The 13,854-nt window shown below is 40.7% G+C and overlaps 1 protein-coding gene across 2 annotated transcripts in view; it reads left to right on the forward strand.

Annotated features, from left to right (window-relative positions):
• The first annotated feature begins 1,321 nt into the window (after positions 1-1,321).
• Positions 1,322-13,854, forward strand: part of CENPC (centromere protein C) — a 107,046-nt gene continuing 94,513 nt past the window's right edge. Inside the window, exons 1-2 of one of the 2 annotated variants that reach the window (XM_010595705.3) lie at positions 1,322-1,599; positions 10,055-10,101. In XM_010595705.3, coding sequence (XP_010594007.2) covers positions 1,582-1,599; positions 10,055-10,101 — 65 coding nt within the window. In that variant the 5' untranslated portion in view covers positions 1,322-1,581. The remainder of the gene's footprint in view (positions 1,600-10,054; positions 10,102-13,854) is intronic. The other variant, XM_064285755.1, reaches the window with a different exon arrangement.

The following is a 13,854-nucleotide window of genomic DNA, read 5'->3' on the forward strand; positions in this document are numbered from 1 at the left end:
AAATCCACATATTTGAATACAAGCCATCACCACCATCATCAGAGTCAGAGATTGCTGAGTTTGACTCTGGCTGAGGGTGCTGCACTGGGGAATAGTTTTCTTCAAAAGTCTTCTCCAATTTCTACATGCTATCCTTCCAAGGGAAACCTGGTGGGCTAGTGGTTAAGTGCTATGGCTGCTAACCAATAAGCTGACAATTCAAATCCTCCAGACGCTCCTTGGAAACTCTACAGGGCAGTTTTACTCGTAGGGTTGCTATGAGACCGAATCCACTCCATGGCAATGGGTTTGGTTTTTGGTTTATCCTTCCAAGGGAAACCCTGGCAGAGTAGTGATTAAGAGCTACCTGATAATCAAAAGGTCTGCAGTTCCAATCCACCAGGGGCTCCTTGGAAAATCCTATGGGGCAGTTCTACTCTGTCCTTTGGGGCCGCTGTGAGTCAGAATCGACTGGACATCAACGGGTTTTTTTTTTTTTTTGGTTTGGATCCTTTCAAGGGAGACCTGGTGGTGCAATGGTTAGGAGCTTGGCTAAAAACCAAAAAATCAGCAGTTTGAATCCACCAGCTGCTCCTTGGAAACCCTATGGGGCAGTTCTACTCTTGTCCTACAGGGTCGGCTGGTCCGCAGTTGGTTTGGTTTTGACTATACTTCCAAGAAGCAGCCCTGATGACACAGTGGTTAAGCGCTAAGCTGCTGGCCGCTAACTCAAAAGTAGGAGGTTGGAAACCATTATCTGCTCCATAGGAGCTTCCCTAAGGAGTAGAAAACAAAGCCCAGTTGCCTCAAGTCATTCCGACTCATAGCGACCCTATAGGACAGAGTAAAACTGTCCCATAGAGTTTCCAAGCAGCGCCTAGGCGGATTCGAACTGCCAACCCTTTGGTTAGCAGCCTCGGCACTTAACCATTACGCAACCAGGGTTTCCAGCACGAACCCTATAGGGCAGTTCTACTCTGTCCTTTAGAGTCGCTGTGAGCGAATGGACTGGACAGCAATAGGTTTGTTTTTTGATCCTTGCAAGTATAACGTTCAATTTCATAATAGAACTGTTGAAAAGTTGTACGTTGTGCTCAATGGCGATCCTCAAAACCATGCCTCTCCCGAAAAAACACCAGCCCACGCCCCGCCTAAAAAATAAAAATTTTTATTTATTTTACGACCCGCCTGAGGGGCGCAGAGAGGAAGGGAAGGCTTTCCGGCGAGAGGTAAAGGACGGGACTGGAGCGGAGGGGGCGGGGCCGTGAGAGACCGTGAGAGGGGCGGTGTTCCGGAGCAGTGAGGGGACGGGCCTAATAACGGCTTTCTGATTGGATTTCACGGCCTGTTTTGCGCGTGTGTAACCTGTTTCAAACTCTGGCGAGCGCGCGGCCGCAGCGCGGTGGGGGGCGCAGCCACTGGGCGGGAGCACAAAGTGCGCGAGCCCGTGGTAGTTCCCTCGCGACTGCTGCGTGCCTGACGGGCGTTCCTGAGCCCTCACTTCGTTGTGTGGCGGGAGCGCCTGACCGCTTTCGTTTTGGAGTGGTCGCTTGTGTGTGCGTCCGCCCGAGATCCTCTGCGCGGGCGGAGCCGGGCTGGAACATGGCCGCCTCGGGCCTGGTGAGTGCGGGCGCAACTTTGGCTGCGTCGGGTTTGGAGAGCACCGGCCCTGGCGAGCGGGCACCCTGCGCTCCTGGCTCCCGCGCCCAAAGAGCAGGAGAATGCTACGTTGGGCTGGGACTGTGGCTTCTTGGGGATTTCACTGGGAAAACCAAAACACGCACATTTTTGGAATCAGCTGTGATTGTGTGCAGATAGCGGAATTACTGTTATTTCCTGAAGGCTTCCTCAGCTGTCTCTGCATCTTTCTTTTCGACGAATGTTGTGATTTCTACTTTTTAGCTTCCTTCCAGTTTCTCGTCCTCCGAATACTATTCTGTCTACATCAGAAGCTTTAAAAGTGCTTTTGCCCATACTTGTTGGTCTGAAATAGATTCTTGATTATGTAACATATTTTTCTCTAACCTGGCGTTCTCATTTGTCGTCAAAATGTTGAGCCTTGTATGCAGTTTTATAGGCTAATATTTATGGAGCAACTTTTGGTACAGTCTTCGGACAGGTAGCTGTTAGTTGAAAGGAACAAGCTGTGAAAGACTGACGGGAGTGGGAACTCATTTTTGTTGCCTTGTTTTTGGATTTTCTCGGTGTTAGTGTGTGTTTCAGACATCGGTTATCGACCCTATATGATACCCATAAACGTGTATTTTCTACTTTATCTCCTCTTCAGTATTGGCGATCTTTCATCAATGTAACGCTATAAACGTGTATACTTTTTAGTGTGAGCATATACATTGCTAACATATATAATCAGAAGAAAGCAATAAAGCCATTCTCATCGAGGAAGAGAAGTGGAAGAAAAATACCCACAGTACATTTTTCAAATGTTTATCATAACCGTAGCGCTGTTTTGAGCCTTTTATTTTTAATGTCTGCCTTTGCGTCACAGTCCATTTACAAGACGGGGAGAGAAAAGTTGGGATTGCGTACTTCAGTGGGTCTCCCCCCCCCCCCCAAAAGAGCAGTTGCTGGCGAGTTGATTTCGACTCATAGCTACTCTATAGGAGAGTAGAACTGCCTCATAGGGTTTCCAGGGAGTGGATGATGATGGATTGGAACTGCTGACCGTTTGTTTAGCAGCCGAACTCTTAATCACTGCACCACCAGGGCTCTACTGGGGGTGTTTTGTCCCCTACGGGACATTTGACAATGTTGGAAGAAATTTTTAATTGTAACAATTTGGGCGACGCTACTGGCATCTGGTGGATAAAGACCGGAGATGCTGCTAAACATCCTACAATGCACGGAACAGCGCCCAAGAACAAAGAATTATTCAGCCCAAAATGTTTATAGTGCCAAGGTTGAGAAACCCTGCTATGTTTTATAATATTTTCTTTGAGAAACATGATCTCACACTGTGAATAGAAAAAGCTCAATTTACAATTGACTGAGGAATGAGTTAGAATTGGCAGTTTTTTAAAATATATTTTGTTTTTTAATCTACAGAGAATTTTTGAATCAGTAAGACAGTGTATGAAGGTTGGTGTATATAAATCAATAAACAGTAGTCAATTGAATTTCTATACATCAAGAACCGGCTATAAACTATAATTTTAAAATATTCCATTTATAACAGCAATAAACAAAAAATACGCAAAGCATGTAGGACTTAATCCAACACAAGAACTATAATTTTTTGGGGGGGAGAGGGGTTAATATATATTTTTACTGTGCTTTGGTTGAAGGTTTACAGAGCTAATTAGTTTCTCATTAAACAATTAATACACATATTGTTTTGTGACATTAGTTATCAACCTCCCTAAGTGTCAACACTCTCCCCTTCTCAATCTTGGGTTCCCCATTATCAGCTTTCCTGCCCCCTACTGCCCTATCATCCTTGCCCTTGGGTTGGTCTGCCCATTTAGTCTCGTTTTGTTTTTTGGGCCTTTTGGCTGAAGGGTGAACCTCAGAGTGACTTCAGTACTGAGTTAAAAGGGTATACAGGGGCCATAAATGCTCGGGGCTACTCCAGTCTCTGTCAGACCAGTAAGTCTGATCATTTTTGTGAGTCACAAGTTTGTTGTATATCTCCAGCTCTGTCCAGGACTCTCTGTTGTGATCCCTGTCAGAACAGTTGGTGGTGGTAGCCAGGCACTATTGTGCTAGACTCAGTCTGGTGGAGGCTATGGCAGTTGTGGTCCATTAGTCCTTTGGAATAATCTTTCCCTAGTGTATTTGGTTGTCTTCATTCTCCCTTGCTTCAGATGAGGCTGGACCAGTGGAGCATCTTAGATGGTCTCTCACAAGCTTTTAAGACCCCAGATGCTACTCACCAAAGTAGGATATAGGACATTTTCTTTATAAACTATGTTATGCCGGTTGAGATAGATGTCCCCCAAGGGGATGGTTTTTTTTTATTGTGCTGTAAGTGAAGGTTTACAAATTAAGTCGGACTCTCATACAAAAATTTATAAACACCTTGCTGTGTACTTGCTCTCCCCTAATGAGACAGCACACTCCTTCCCTCCTCTATTTCTTTTCATGTCCATTCGGCCAAGTACTGACCCTCTCTACCCTCTCATCTTCCCTTCAGACAGGAGATGAGAATTGGTAGTTCTAGAGAGTGTATTTATCATCACAGTAAAAAAATTTTTTACATTCTGACTTTAGGAGTCTTGGTGGCTCAAGTGGTTTGCGATTGACTGCTAACCTAAGGGCTGGTGATTTAAACCCACTCAGCAGCTACTCGAACTGCTTCTGTAAAGATGACAATCAAGAGAAACCTATGGAACAGTTCTACTCTGTAACACATGGGGGTTGTCACGAGTCGGGTCCATTGGACTGCCACTCACAACAACTTTAATTTAAAATTAAGAAACCTTGTATGTCTTGATCACCACTTGCATTCTAGTGTATCTAAATATATTCAGTGAGTCAACTACTATAACCTTAATATTTTTTCTATTTAAAAGAGGAGCAGGGAGTATTTACATTGTTGTTGTTAGGTGCTATTGAGTCGGTTCCGACTCATAGCGACCCTACACACAACAGAACGAAACGCTGCCTGGTCTTCAGCCATCTTTACAATCCTTGTTATGCTTGAACTCATTGTTGTAGCCACTGTGTCAATCCACCTAGCTGAGGGTCTTCTTCTATTTTGCTGACCCTGTACTCTGCCAAGCATGATGTCCTTCTCCAGGGACTCATCCCTCCTGACAACATGTCTAAAGTATGTAAGACACAGTCTCGCCATCCTTGCCTCTAAGGAGTATTCTGGCTGCACTTCTTCCAAGACAGATTTGTTCTTTTGGCAGTCCATGGTATATGCAATATTCTTCGCCAGCACTACAATTCAAAGGTGTCAACTCTTCTTCAGTCTTCCTTATTCATTGTCCAGCTTTCACATGCATATGACGTGATTGAAAATACCATGGCTTGGGTCAGGTGTACCTTAGTCTTCAGGGTGACATCTTTGCTCTTCAACACTTTGAAGAGGTCCTATGCAGCAGATTTGCCCAGTGCAGTGCATCTTTTGATTTCTTGACTGCTGGTTCCAAGTAAAATGAAATCCTTGACAACTTCAATCTTTTCTCCGTTTATCATGATGTTGCTCATAGGTCCAGTTGTGAGGATTTTTGTTTCCCTTACGTTGAGGTGTAATCCATACTGAAGGCTGTGGTCTTTGATCTTCATTAGTCAGTGCTTCAAGTCCTCTTCACTTTTAGCAAGCAGGGTTGTGTCATCTGCATAACGCAGGTTAATGAGTCTTCCTCCAATTCTGATGCCCTGTTCTTCTTCATATAGTCCAGCTTCTCACAGATTAAATAGGTATGGTGAAAGAGTAAAACCCTGACGGACATCTTTCCTGACTTTAAACCAATTAGTATCCCCTTGTTCTGTCTGAACAAGTGCCTCTTGATCTATGTAAGGGTTCCTCATGAGCACAATTAAGTGTTCTGGAATTCCCGTTCTTCGCAGTGTTATCCATATTTTGTTATGATCCACACAGTCAAATGCCTTTGCATAGTCAGTAAAACACAGGTAAACAACCTTCTGGTATTCTCTGCTTTCAATCAGGATCCATCTGACATCAGCAATGATATCCCTGGTTCCACATCCTCTTCTGAAACCGGCCTGAATCTTTGGCAGTTCCCTGTCGATATACTCCTGCAGCTGTTTTTGAACGATTTTCAGCAAAATTTTGCTTGCATGTGATATTAATGATATTCTATAATTTCCACATTCAGTTGGATCACCTTTCTTGGGAATAGGCATAAATATGGGTCTCTTCCAGTCAGTTGGCCAGGAAGCTGTCTTCCATATTTCTTGGCATAGACGAGTGAGCACCTCCAGCACTGCATCTGTTTGTTGAAACATCTCAATTGATAACCCATCAATTCCTGGAGCCTTGTTTTTTGCCAATGCCTTCAGAGCAGCTTGGACTTCTTCCTTCAGCACCATCAGTTCCTGATCATATGCCACCTCTTTTGAAATGGTTGAATATTGCTCTAATTCTTTTTGGGAGTATTTACAAGTGTTAACATTTCAGTGTGCAGATTTGATGAATCTTATTTTGCATGAAATGAGGAGAAGAGTGGCCTTAAATTAGGCTTTGGAAGATAGTTAACTAACATGCTCAGTTTAGGACTTCAGTGTTTAAAAACACTGAGTGCTGGACAGAAGTGCGTGCTTGGGTTTAGTTTCTACCAATGACTTGTTAAAAATAATCAAAACTCAAGGAAATTTGAACATAAGGTTTATTCTGAGCAGTTATTCTATATGCATATAAGGATACTATTTTGATTCCAGAAAAAGCAAGTGGTTCAAAGAAGCTAGATACAGTGAGGCTTATAAAGAGAAGAACCCGTTGCTGTTGAGCCAATTCTGACTCATCGTGACTCTATAGGACAGAGTAGAACTGCCCCATTAGGTTTCCAAGGCTGTAATCTTTATGGATGCAGAGTACCACATCTGAAGCAAAGTGCTACATCTTTTTGCCTGGGAGTGGCTAGTGGGCTTGAACCATTGCACCACCAGGGCCCCTATGTAAAGAGAAAACCGAAAAACCAAACCCACTGCTTTTGAGTCGATTCCGACTCATAGTGACCCCATATAGTTTCCAAGTCTGTAAATCTCTACGGAAGCATGCCGTTAATCCTATTACTACCCAATATTCAACTAGAAAATTTAGCTTTACCGTCTTTCTCCTGTGGTTTTGAACTGCCTACTTTTGTTAGCACTCAGTTGCTTTAACCACTGCTCCACCAGGGCTCCTTGTATAAAGAGAAGAGGAGGAAGAAATGTAGAAGATCAGTCACTGGCTAACCTTAACATGATTAGCTAACGTATTAGTGTTGAAAGCATTATGAAAGCCTATGTGATTTGAGAACATTATATAGGCATACATAGCAATGTTCTATCTTTATCCACTGAGAGGGCCAGCAGCAACCCAAAATAATGAGCAAACCTTTCACCAAGTCCCTGGTTCTAAACACCATTCTACACTAAAAGGAAATAGGTTGCTCTGGAGAAAATAGTGGGTTCCTGGGCTGAGAGAAGGTATAAAATGGGCCTAAAACAAGTAGTATATTTTTGTTCATTAAATTATTTCACGTGTACATATATACTTCCTTCATATCCCATTGGGCCAAGTAAAAGTGAGGCTTATTAAACATTTGGTGTTTATAGTAATATCTTGATCTTTCTTCCTTTTTTTGTTGTGCTTTAGGTGAAAGATTACAGCACAGATTAGTTTCTTATTCAAAGCTTTATACGCATTGTTTTGTGACATTGGTTGCAATCCCCCCAATGTGTCAGAACTCTTCCCCTCCCCACCCCTTTTGCCTGGCTTTCCTGTCCCTTCCTGCCTTCTTGTCTTTGCTTTTGGGCAGGTATTGCCCATTTGGTCTCATAAACTTGATTAAACTAAGAAACATGTTCCTCACGTGTGTTGTTGTTTGTTTTATAGGCTTGTCTAATCTTTGGCTGAAAGGTGGACTTTGGGAGTGGCTTCAGTTGTGCGTTAGTAGGGTGTCCGGAGGCCATAGTCTCAGGGGTTCCTCCAGTCTCTGTCAGACCAGTAAGTCTGGTCTTTTATTATGAACCTGAATTTCTACATTTTTCTCCCGCTCAGCCCGGGACCTTCTTTTGTGATCCCTGTGAAAGTGGTCGGTGGTGGTAGCCAGGCACCATCTAGTTCTTCTGTGCTCAGGCAGGTGGAGGCTGTGGTTCACGTGGCCTGTTTGTCTTTTGGGCTAATATTTTCCTTGTGTCTTTGGTTTTTTTCATTCTCCTTTGCCCCGGGTGGGATGGGACCAATAGATACATCTTAGATGGACACTGCCAAGCTTTATAGGATCCCAGATGGTACTCACCGAAGTAGAATGCAGAACATTTTCTTCATGAACTATGTTATGCCAGTTGACCTAGATGTCTCCCGAGACCATGGTCCCCGGCCCTCAGCCACAGCATCTCAGTCCCTCAAGGTGTTTAAATGTGTCTGAGAAGCTTCTATGACTTAGTCTTTTTTCAAGTTATGCTGACTTCCCCTATATTGTGTATCGTCTTTTCTTTGACTAAAGTTAACACTTGTTTACAATGTAGTTAATGATTTCTCTTCCCCTCCCTGGTAATCGTCAAAGATTGTTTTTTTCTGTGTGTAAATCTTTCCTTAGGTTTTTATAGTAGTGGTCTCAGATGATATTTGTCCTTTTGTGATTGACTTATTTCACACAGCATAATACCCTCCAGACTCATCTGTGTTGTGAGATGTTTCTTGGTTAATAATGTCATTTGTAAAAGCATGCTGTTAATCCTATTACTATCCAATATTCAAATAGAAAATTTAGCTTTACAAATTTTACAATTAAAAGATAAGACACACAGTATCCCGAATATGACTTTACCCCCAATCTGCTTGTCTGTGATTTATTTTTACTGTACCCATTGATTGGAACTGCCTTTTTTTGTTGGGGTTATCTGGTTTCTCTTTGTGGAAGCATTCTAGGATCTTCTTATCCTCAAATTTCTTCTGAAATTTCAGTATTATATTCCTAGGTATTAACCCATAACCATTGCCATCGAGTCAATTCTGACTCACAGGGACACTGTAGGACAGAGTAGGACTGCCCCATAGGGTTTCCAAGGAGTGGCTGGTGATTCAAATTGCTGACCTTTTGGTTATCAGCCTGAGCTCTTAACCACTGTGCCATCAGGGCTCCGTTCCTAGGTATAAAATAAATAAATAAATAAAATAAAATTCATTATGCTGGCTACTCATTTCCTATAAATTTGGAGAAATTTTACTATGTAATTTTCTTAGAAAATATCTTTTACATTCTATCTGGAATAACTATTAATCAGAAGTTGAGCCTCCTGATTTTTTGATCTTTCTCTTATTCCTTCTCTCCCCGTTTTTATCTCTGTCTTTTTGTTCTACTTTCTGAGAAATAGCTTCATTTTTTTCTTACAGAATGCATTTTTTGTTTTAGGCAATCATGTTTTTAATTAATAGGAGTTTTTCTCGTTCTCTGTTATGTGTTTATAGTATACCACTTTTGCTTATAAGTCCAGCAGTATCTCAGATATTTCTTAACTATCACGAAAGTTCATAGTAGAATTTTTTTCCCTGATTTTGAAATTTTATTCTTTGCCATCCTTGATATTAGTTTCCTTGGATCCTTTAAATTTTTTTTTAATCTTGTATTTCTATTTTATTTTAGAGACTTTGAAATGTCTAGTCACTCATAGATGCTGGTCACGTTTGAGACTAGTAGACCACTTATTGGGAGCTCTGTGTTTATGAGGATGTGGGCAGTGGAGAGATGTACTGTTCCGCTTACAGATATTCCTTTAATTGTCCTGTTTTTATTCCCATGTCTTTCTCTTTGCCTCCTTCAGATCTCAGGTTTCCTTGTTCTGCATCAGTATGTTTTTTTCCTTGGGCACATCTTTTTGCCTCCTCATCGAAGACAGTATTCTCTGAGCTTACTTTAGGCTGCTTCTGCTTTTATTCTGTTTCGTGAATTATCATTCTTATCTATTTTGAATCTTTCAGAAATTGGTTAAATTTGTTCATAGGTGGTCTCCTCTTCTCTTTTTCATTACTGTTTCATGCCATTTTATTTCTTTACTATTATTTTAGTGGATTCTCCCTGTAGGGAAAGGAGATAAGTAGATATGATTAGTTGAATTACTAGAAGCCCAGATAGTTTGTATTTTGTTGGTGGAAGAGGGATAAGGGGAGGTGGAGGAGGAGCAGGGCAGAGATGAGTAAACCTCAAGGGGAAGAAATAGTATAGGCCAAGGTTTGGAAGTAGTAGATATGAGGCAAGTTGTTCTTTTTCACTAGATCCAGACGAATTCCTCTTATAAAGAGGAATTCAGCAAATACTTGCCAAATGAGTAAATGAAGAATTGAAATTTTCTGTCATGTTCATGTTGGGAAGAAATTATTTTGTATTGTATTTGAGTATATTTTAAACAAAGATACCAAATTGACCATTTACTTTTCTTTCAGAATCATCTGAAAAATGATTACAGAAGAAGATATTGTCGACCTTCCAGGTGATTTATATTCTTAATCTTTTAAGACTGATTTTTATTCACATTTCAGGAAGTGAATTTTTAAATGAAGAAAGGAAAAACCGTCACCTCTGACTAAATGATTTCTGATTGTTGGTTAAGTATAGTCTTAGTTGTTTTATATTAACAGAAGTATTAATGCAAGAATGCAATGACTTAGTGGCAGTGAGAAAAGAAATTCACCCATAACATGGTGGTTTAGGAAGAGGCAATCTCAATTCTGATTAAATGATAACTATGGAAACCCTGGCAATGTAGTGGTTAAGTGCTACAGCTGCTAACCAAAAAGTCCTCAGTTCAAGTCCATCAGGCATTTCTTGGAAACTCTGTGAGGCAGTTCTACTCTGTCTTATAGGGTCACTATGAGTTGGAATCGACTCAACAGCAACGGGTTTCTTTGGTGATGGGGAAAGCACTCTGTGGAATGGATTAAATGGTTACAGTAGAAAGATGCAGCATAGTGGGGCGAAAGAAAAATAATGCACATGAGTATGTTATTTGGTGGGTGTTTATTCTGGTTGCTTTGGGGCCTTCTTTTAGTTTGACACAAATGGCTGAGTGCTCAACTACCAGTCAGAAGGTTGGTGGTTCAGACCTACCCAGAGGTGCCTCAGAGGAAAGCCTTTACAATCTAGTTCTGAAAAATTAGCCATTGAAAACCCTATGGAGCACAGTTCTACTCAGCAACACATGGGATGACCGTGAGTCAGAATTGATGTGATGGCAACTGGGTTTGGTTTTACTTGTAAAATATGTAAAGTTAAATTTTCTAGTTAACCTATTGAATAGTAATGCAATGAATAGCATGCTTTTAAGAATAAAGATATTATTGTCAACAACCAAATGTTTATTGAGCCTCAAATGTTACTAGATCCAGTGATATGTAGAAATATGTACTTTTGCCCACAAGAAACTTGCATTCCTGTTGGGAAGATACATATGTACATTTGTAAAATAATTTAATAAAAAAATTACTTATAATAAATAACATATAAACAGTAGGCCGATATGTAATTAACTTGCACTATAGGCTGTCATGTAAGAAGTTAGAAAACGGTCTCTGTATGTTCATATTCAGGAAAGCTTTAAAGTTGTAGTTTATCTTGAGGTGGTCCTTGAATAGATATTTAAAGTATAAAGTACATTCCAGATATAGAAATATCATAAACAAAGGAACCAATATAGGAATGCTTATATCATGGTTTGTTAGCAGTAGACGGACCTGTCTTAAGAGGGTGAAATACGTTGAATAGAAAACAAGATTATATGAATCAAGTAGAGCCAGAAAACAGATGGGTCAGACTTGAGGCATTTATCATAAAGGCTTGAATAAATTGTCTTAAATCAGCTTTGGAATAAGACTGATGAAGTATGAACATATATTTTAGAAAGGCAAAGAATAGTTTGATGTTTTTATCTAGGATGTTGCCCTGTTGGCGCAGTGGTTAAGAGCTCGGCTGCTAACCAAAAAGATTGGCAGTTTGAATCCACTAGCTGTGCCTTGGAAACCCTGTGGGGCGGTTCTGCTCCATCCTGTAGGGTTGCTATGAGTTGGCATTGACTTGGTGGCTATGAGCCTTTTTTGGGAGGAGGGCTTTTATACTAGTATAGCAATGAGAAGGGGTAAGAAGAACAGAACTGGAGAAGATTTTGTACAAAGCTGTACGACTTGGGGATGATAATGTTTTCCCCATGAGAAGTAGATGAGACTGATTGACTCATTTGGTAACTGCCAGAAGATTGTCATTGTTTCTTGCCTTCACGTCAGCTCCAGTTCATAGCAACCTTATGTATAACAGAAGGAAACGTTGCCGATCCTGTGCCATCTTCATGATGGTTGGTATGTTTGAGTTTATTATTTTGGCTGTTGTATCAGTCCATCTCATTGAGGGTTTCTCTCATTTTTGATGACCCTCTACTTTACCCACCATGGTGTACTATTCTAATGATTGGTCTTTCCTGATGACATGTCCAAAGTAAGCATGCCGAAGTTTCAGCATCCCTACTTCTGGCTGTACTTTCTCCAAGACAGATTTATTCGTTATTCTGGCAAACCACAGTATATTCAGTATTCTTTGTATATTCGAATTCTTCTGTCTTCCTTTTTCATTGTCCAACTTCTTTGTGCATATTAGGCAATTGAAAAGGCCATGGCTTGAGTCAGGCCCACATTAGTCGTCAAAGTGACATCTTTACGTTTTAGAATGTTATAGAGGTCTTTTGCAGCAGATTTGCCCAGTGTAGTACATTGTTTGGTTTCTTAACTGCTACTTCTGTGGGCACTGATTGTTGGTTCAAGAAGAATGAAATCCTTGGACAACTTCAGTTTCTTTGTCATTTTTCATGATGCTGTTTACTGGTACGTTTGTGAACATTTTTGTTTTCTTCTTGCTCATGTGTAATCCATACTGAAGACCTTCATCAGAAAATGCTTCAGGTTGCCTTTATTTTTGGCAAGTAAGGTTGTGTCATCTGCATATCTCAAGCTGTTAATGAGTCTTCCTCAATTCTGATGGTGTATTCTTCTTTTTTTTGGTTTATTCTTCTTCCTATAGTCCAGTTTCTCAGATTATTTGTTCAGCATACAGATTGAATTAAGAAAGGTGAAAGGATTCAATCTTGCTGCACACCTTTTCCCATTCCAAACCACACAGTATCCTCTTGTTCTGTCCCAGCAACTGTTTCTTGATCCACGTACAGGTTCTACATTAGCATAATTGTTTTTGAATTCCCATTCTTTATAGTGTTATCCATAATATGTTTGGTTCATAAAGTCTAATGTCTTTACATAATCAATAAAACACAGGTAAATAAATTTCTGATATCCCCTACTTTTACCCAAGATCCATTTGACATCAGCGGTGATATCCCTTGTTCCATGTCTTCATCTGAATCTGGTTTAAACTTCTGGCAGTTTCTTGTCGATGTGTGGCTGCAGTCATTTTTGAATTATCTTCTGCAAAATTTTGCTAGTATGTGATATTACTTATACTGTTCAATAATCTCTGCATGTCATTTGATTGCCTTTCTTTGGAATGGGCATGGGTATGTATCTCTTCCCGTTAGTTGTCCAAGTAGCTCTTTTCTAAATTTCTTGACGTAGACAAGTAAATGCTTCCAGCATTGTATGTTTGTTGAGACATCTCAATTGGTATTTCGTCAATTCTTGGAACCTTGGTTTTTACCAGTGTCTTCAGTGTAGCTTGAATTTCTTCCATCAGTGCCAGTGTTTCTTGATCATATGCATCCTCTGCAATGGTTGAGGGAGCCCTAGTGGCATGGTGGTTAAAAGCTACGGCTGCTAACCAAAAGGTCCACAATTGGAATCTCCTAGCCGCACCTTGGAAGCCCTCTGGGGCAGTTCTTCTGTGTCCTGTAGTGTTGCTATGAGTCAGAATCAACTAGATGGCAACGGGTTTGGTAATGGTTAAATGTCAACCAATGCTTTTTGGTACATTAACTCTGTATTCCTTCTGTCTTCTTTGATGCTTGTCATTTAATTTTTTGCAACTTGAGGCATGAACCTTTCAGTTTTTTCAGCTTGAGAGATGCCAATTGTCTTCTTCCCTTTTGGTCTTCTAACTCCGGTCTTTGTACATTTGCTCAGAATACGTTACCTTGTCTTGATATGCCCTTTGAAATCTTTTGTTCAGATATTTTACCTCATCTTTTTATCTGTTCTCTTTAGCTATTCTGTGCTTAAGAGCAAGCTTTAGACTCTCTTCTGATATTCAT

The sequence above is a fragment of the Loxodonta africana genome, chromosome 5, assembly GCF_030014295.1.
Source record: "Loxodonta africana isolate mLoxAfr1 chromosome 5, mLoxAfr1.hap2, whole genome shotgun sequence".
Taxonomy (NCBI): domain Eukaryota; kingdom Metazoa; phylum Chordata; class Mammalia; order Proboscidea; family Elephantidae; genus Loxodonta; species Loxodonta africana.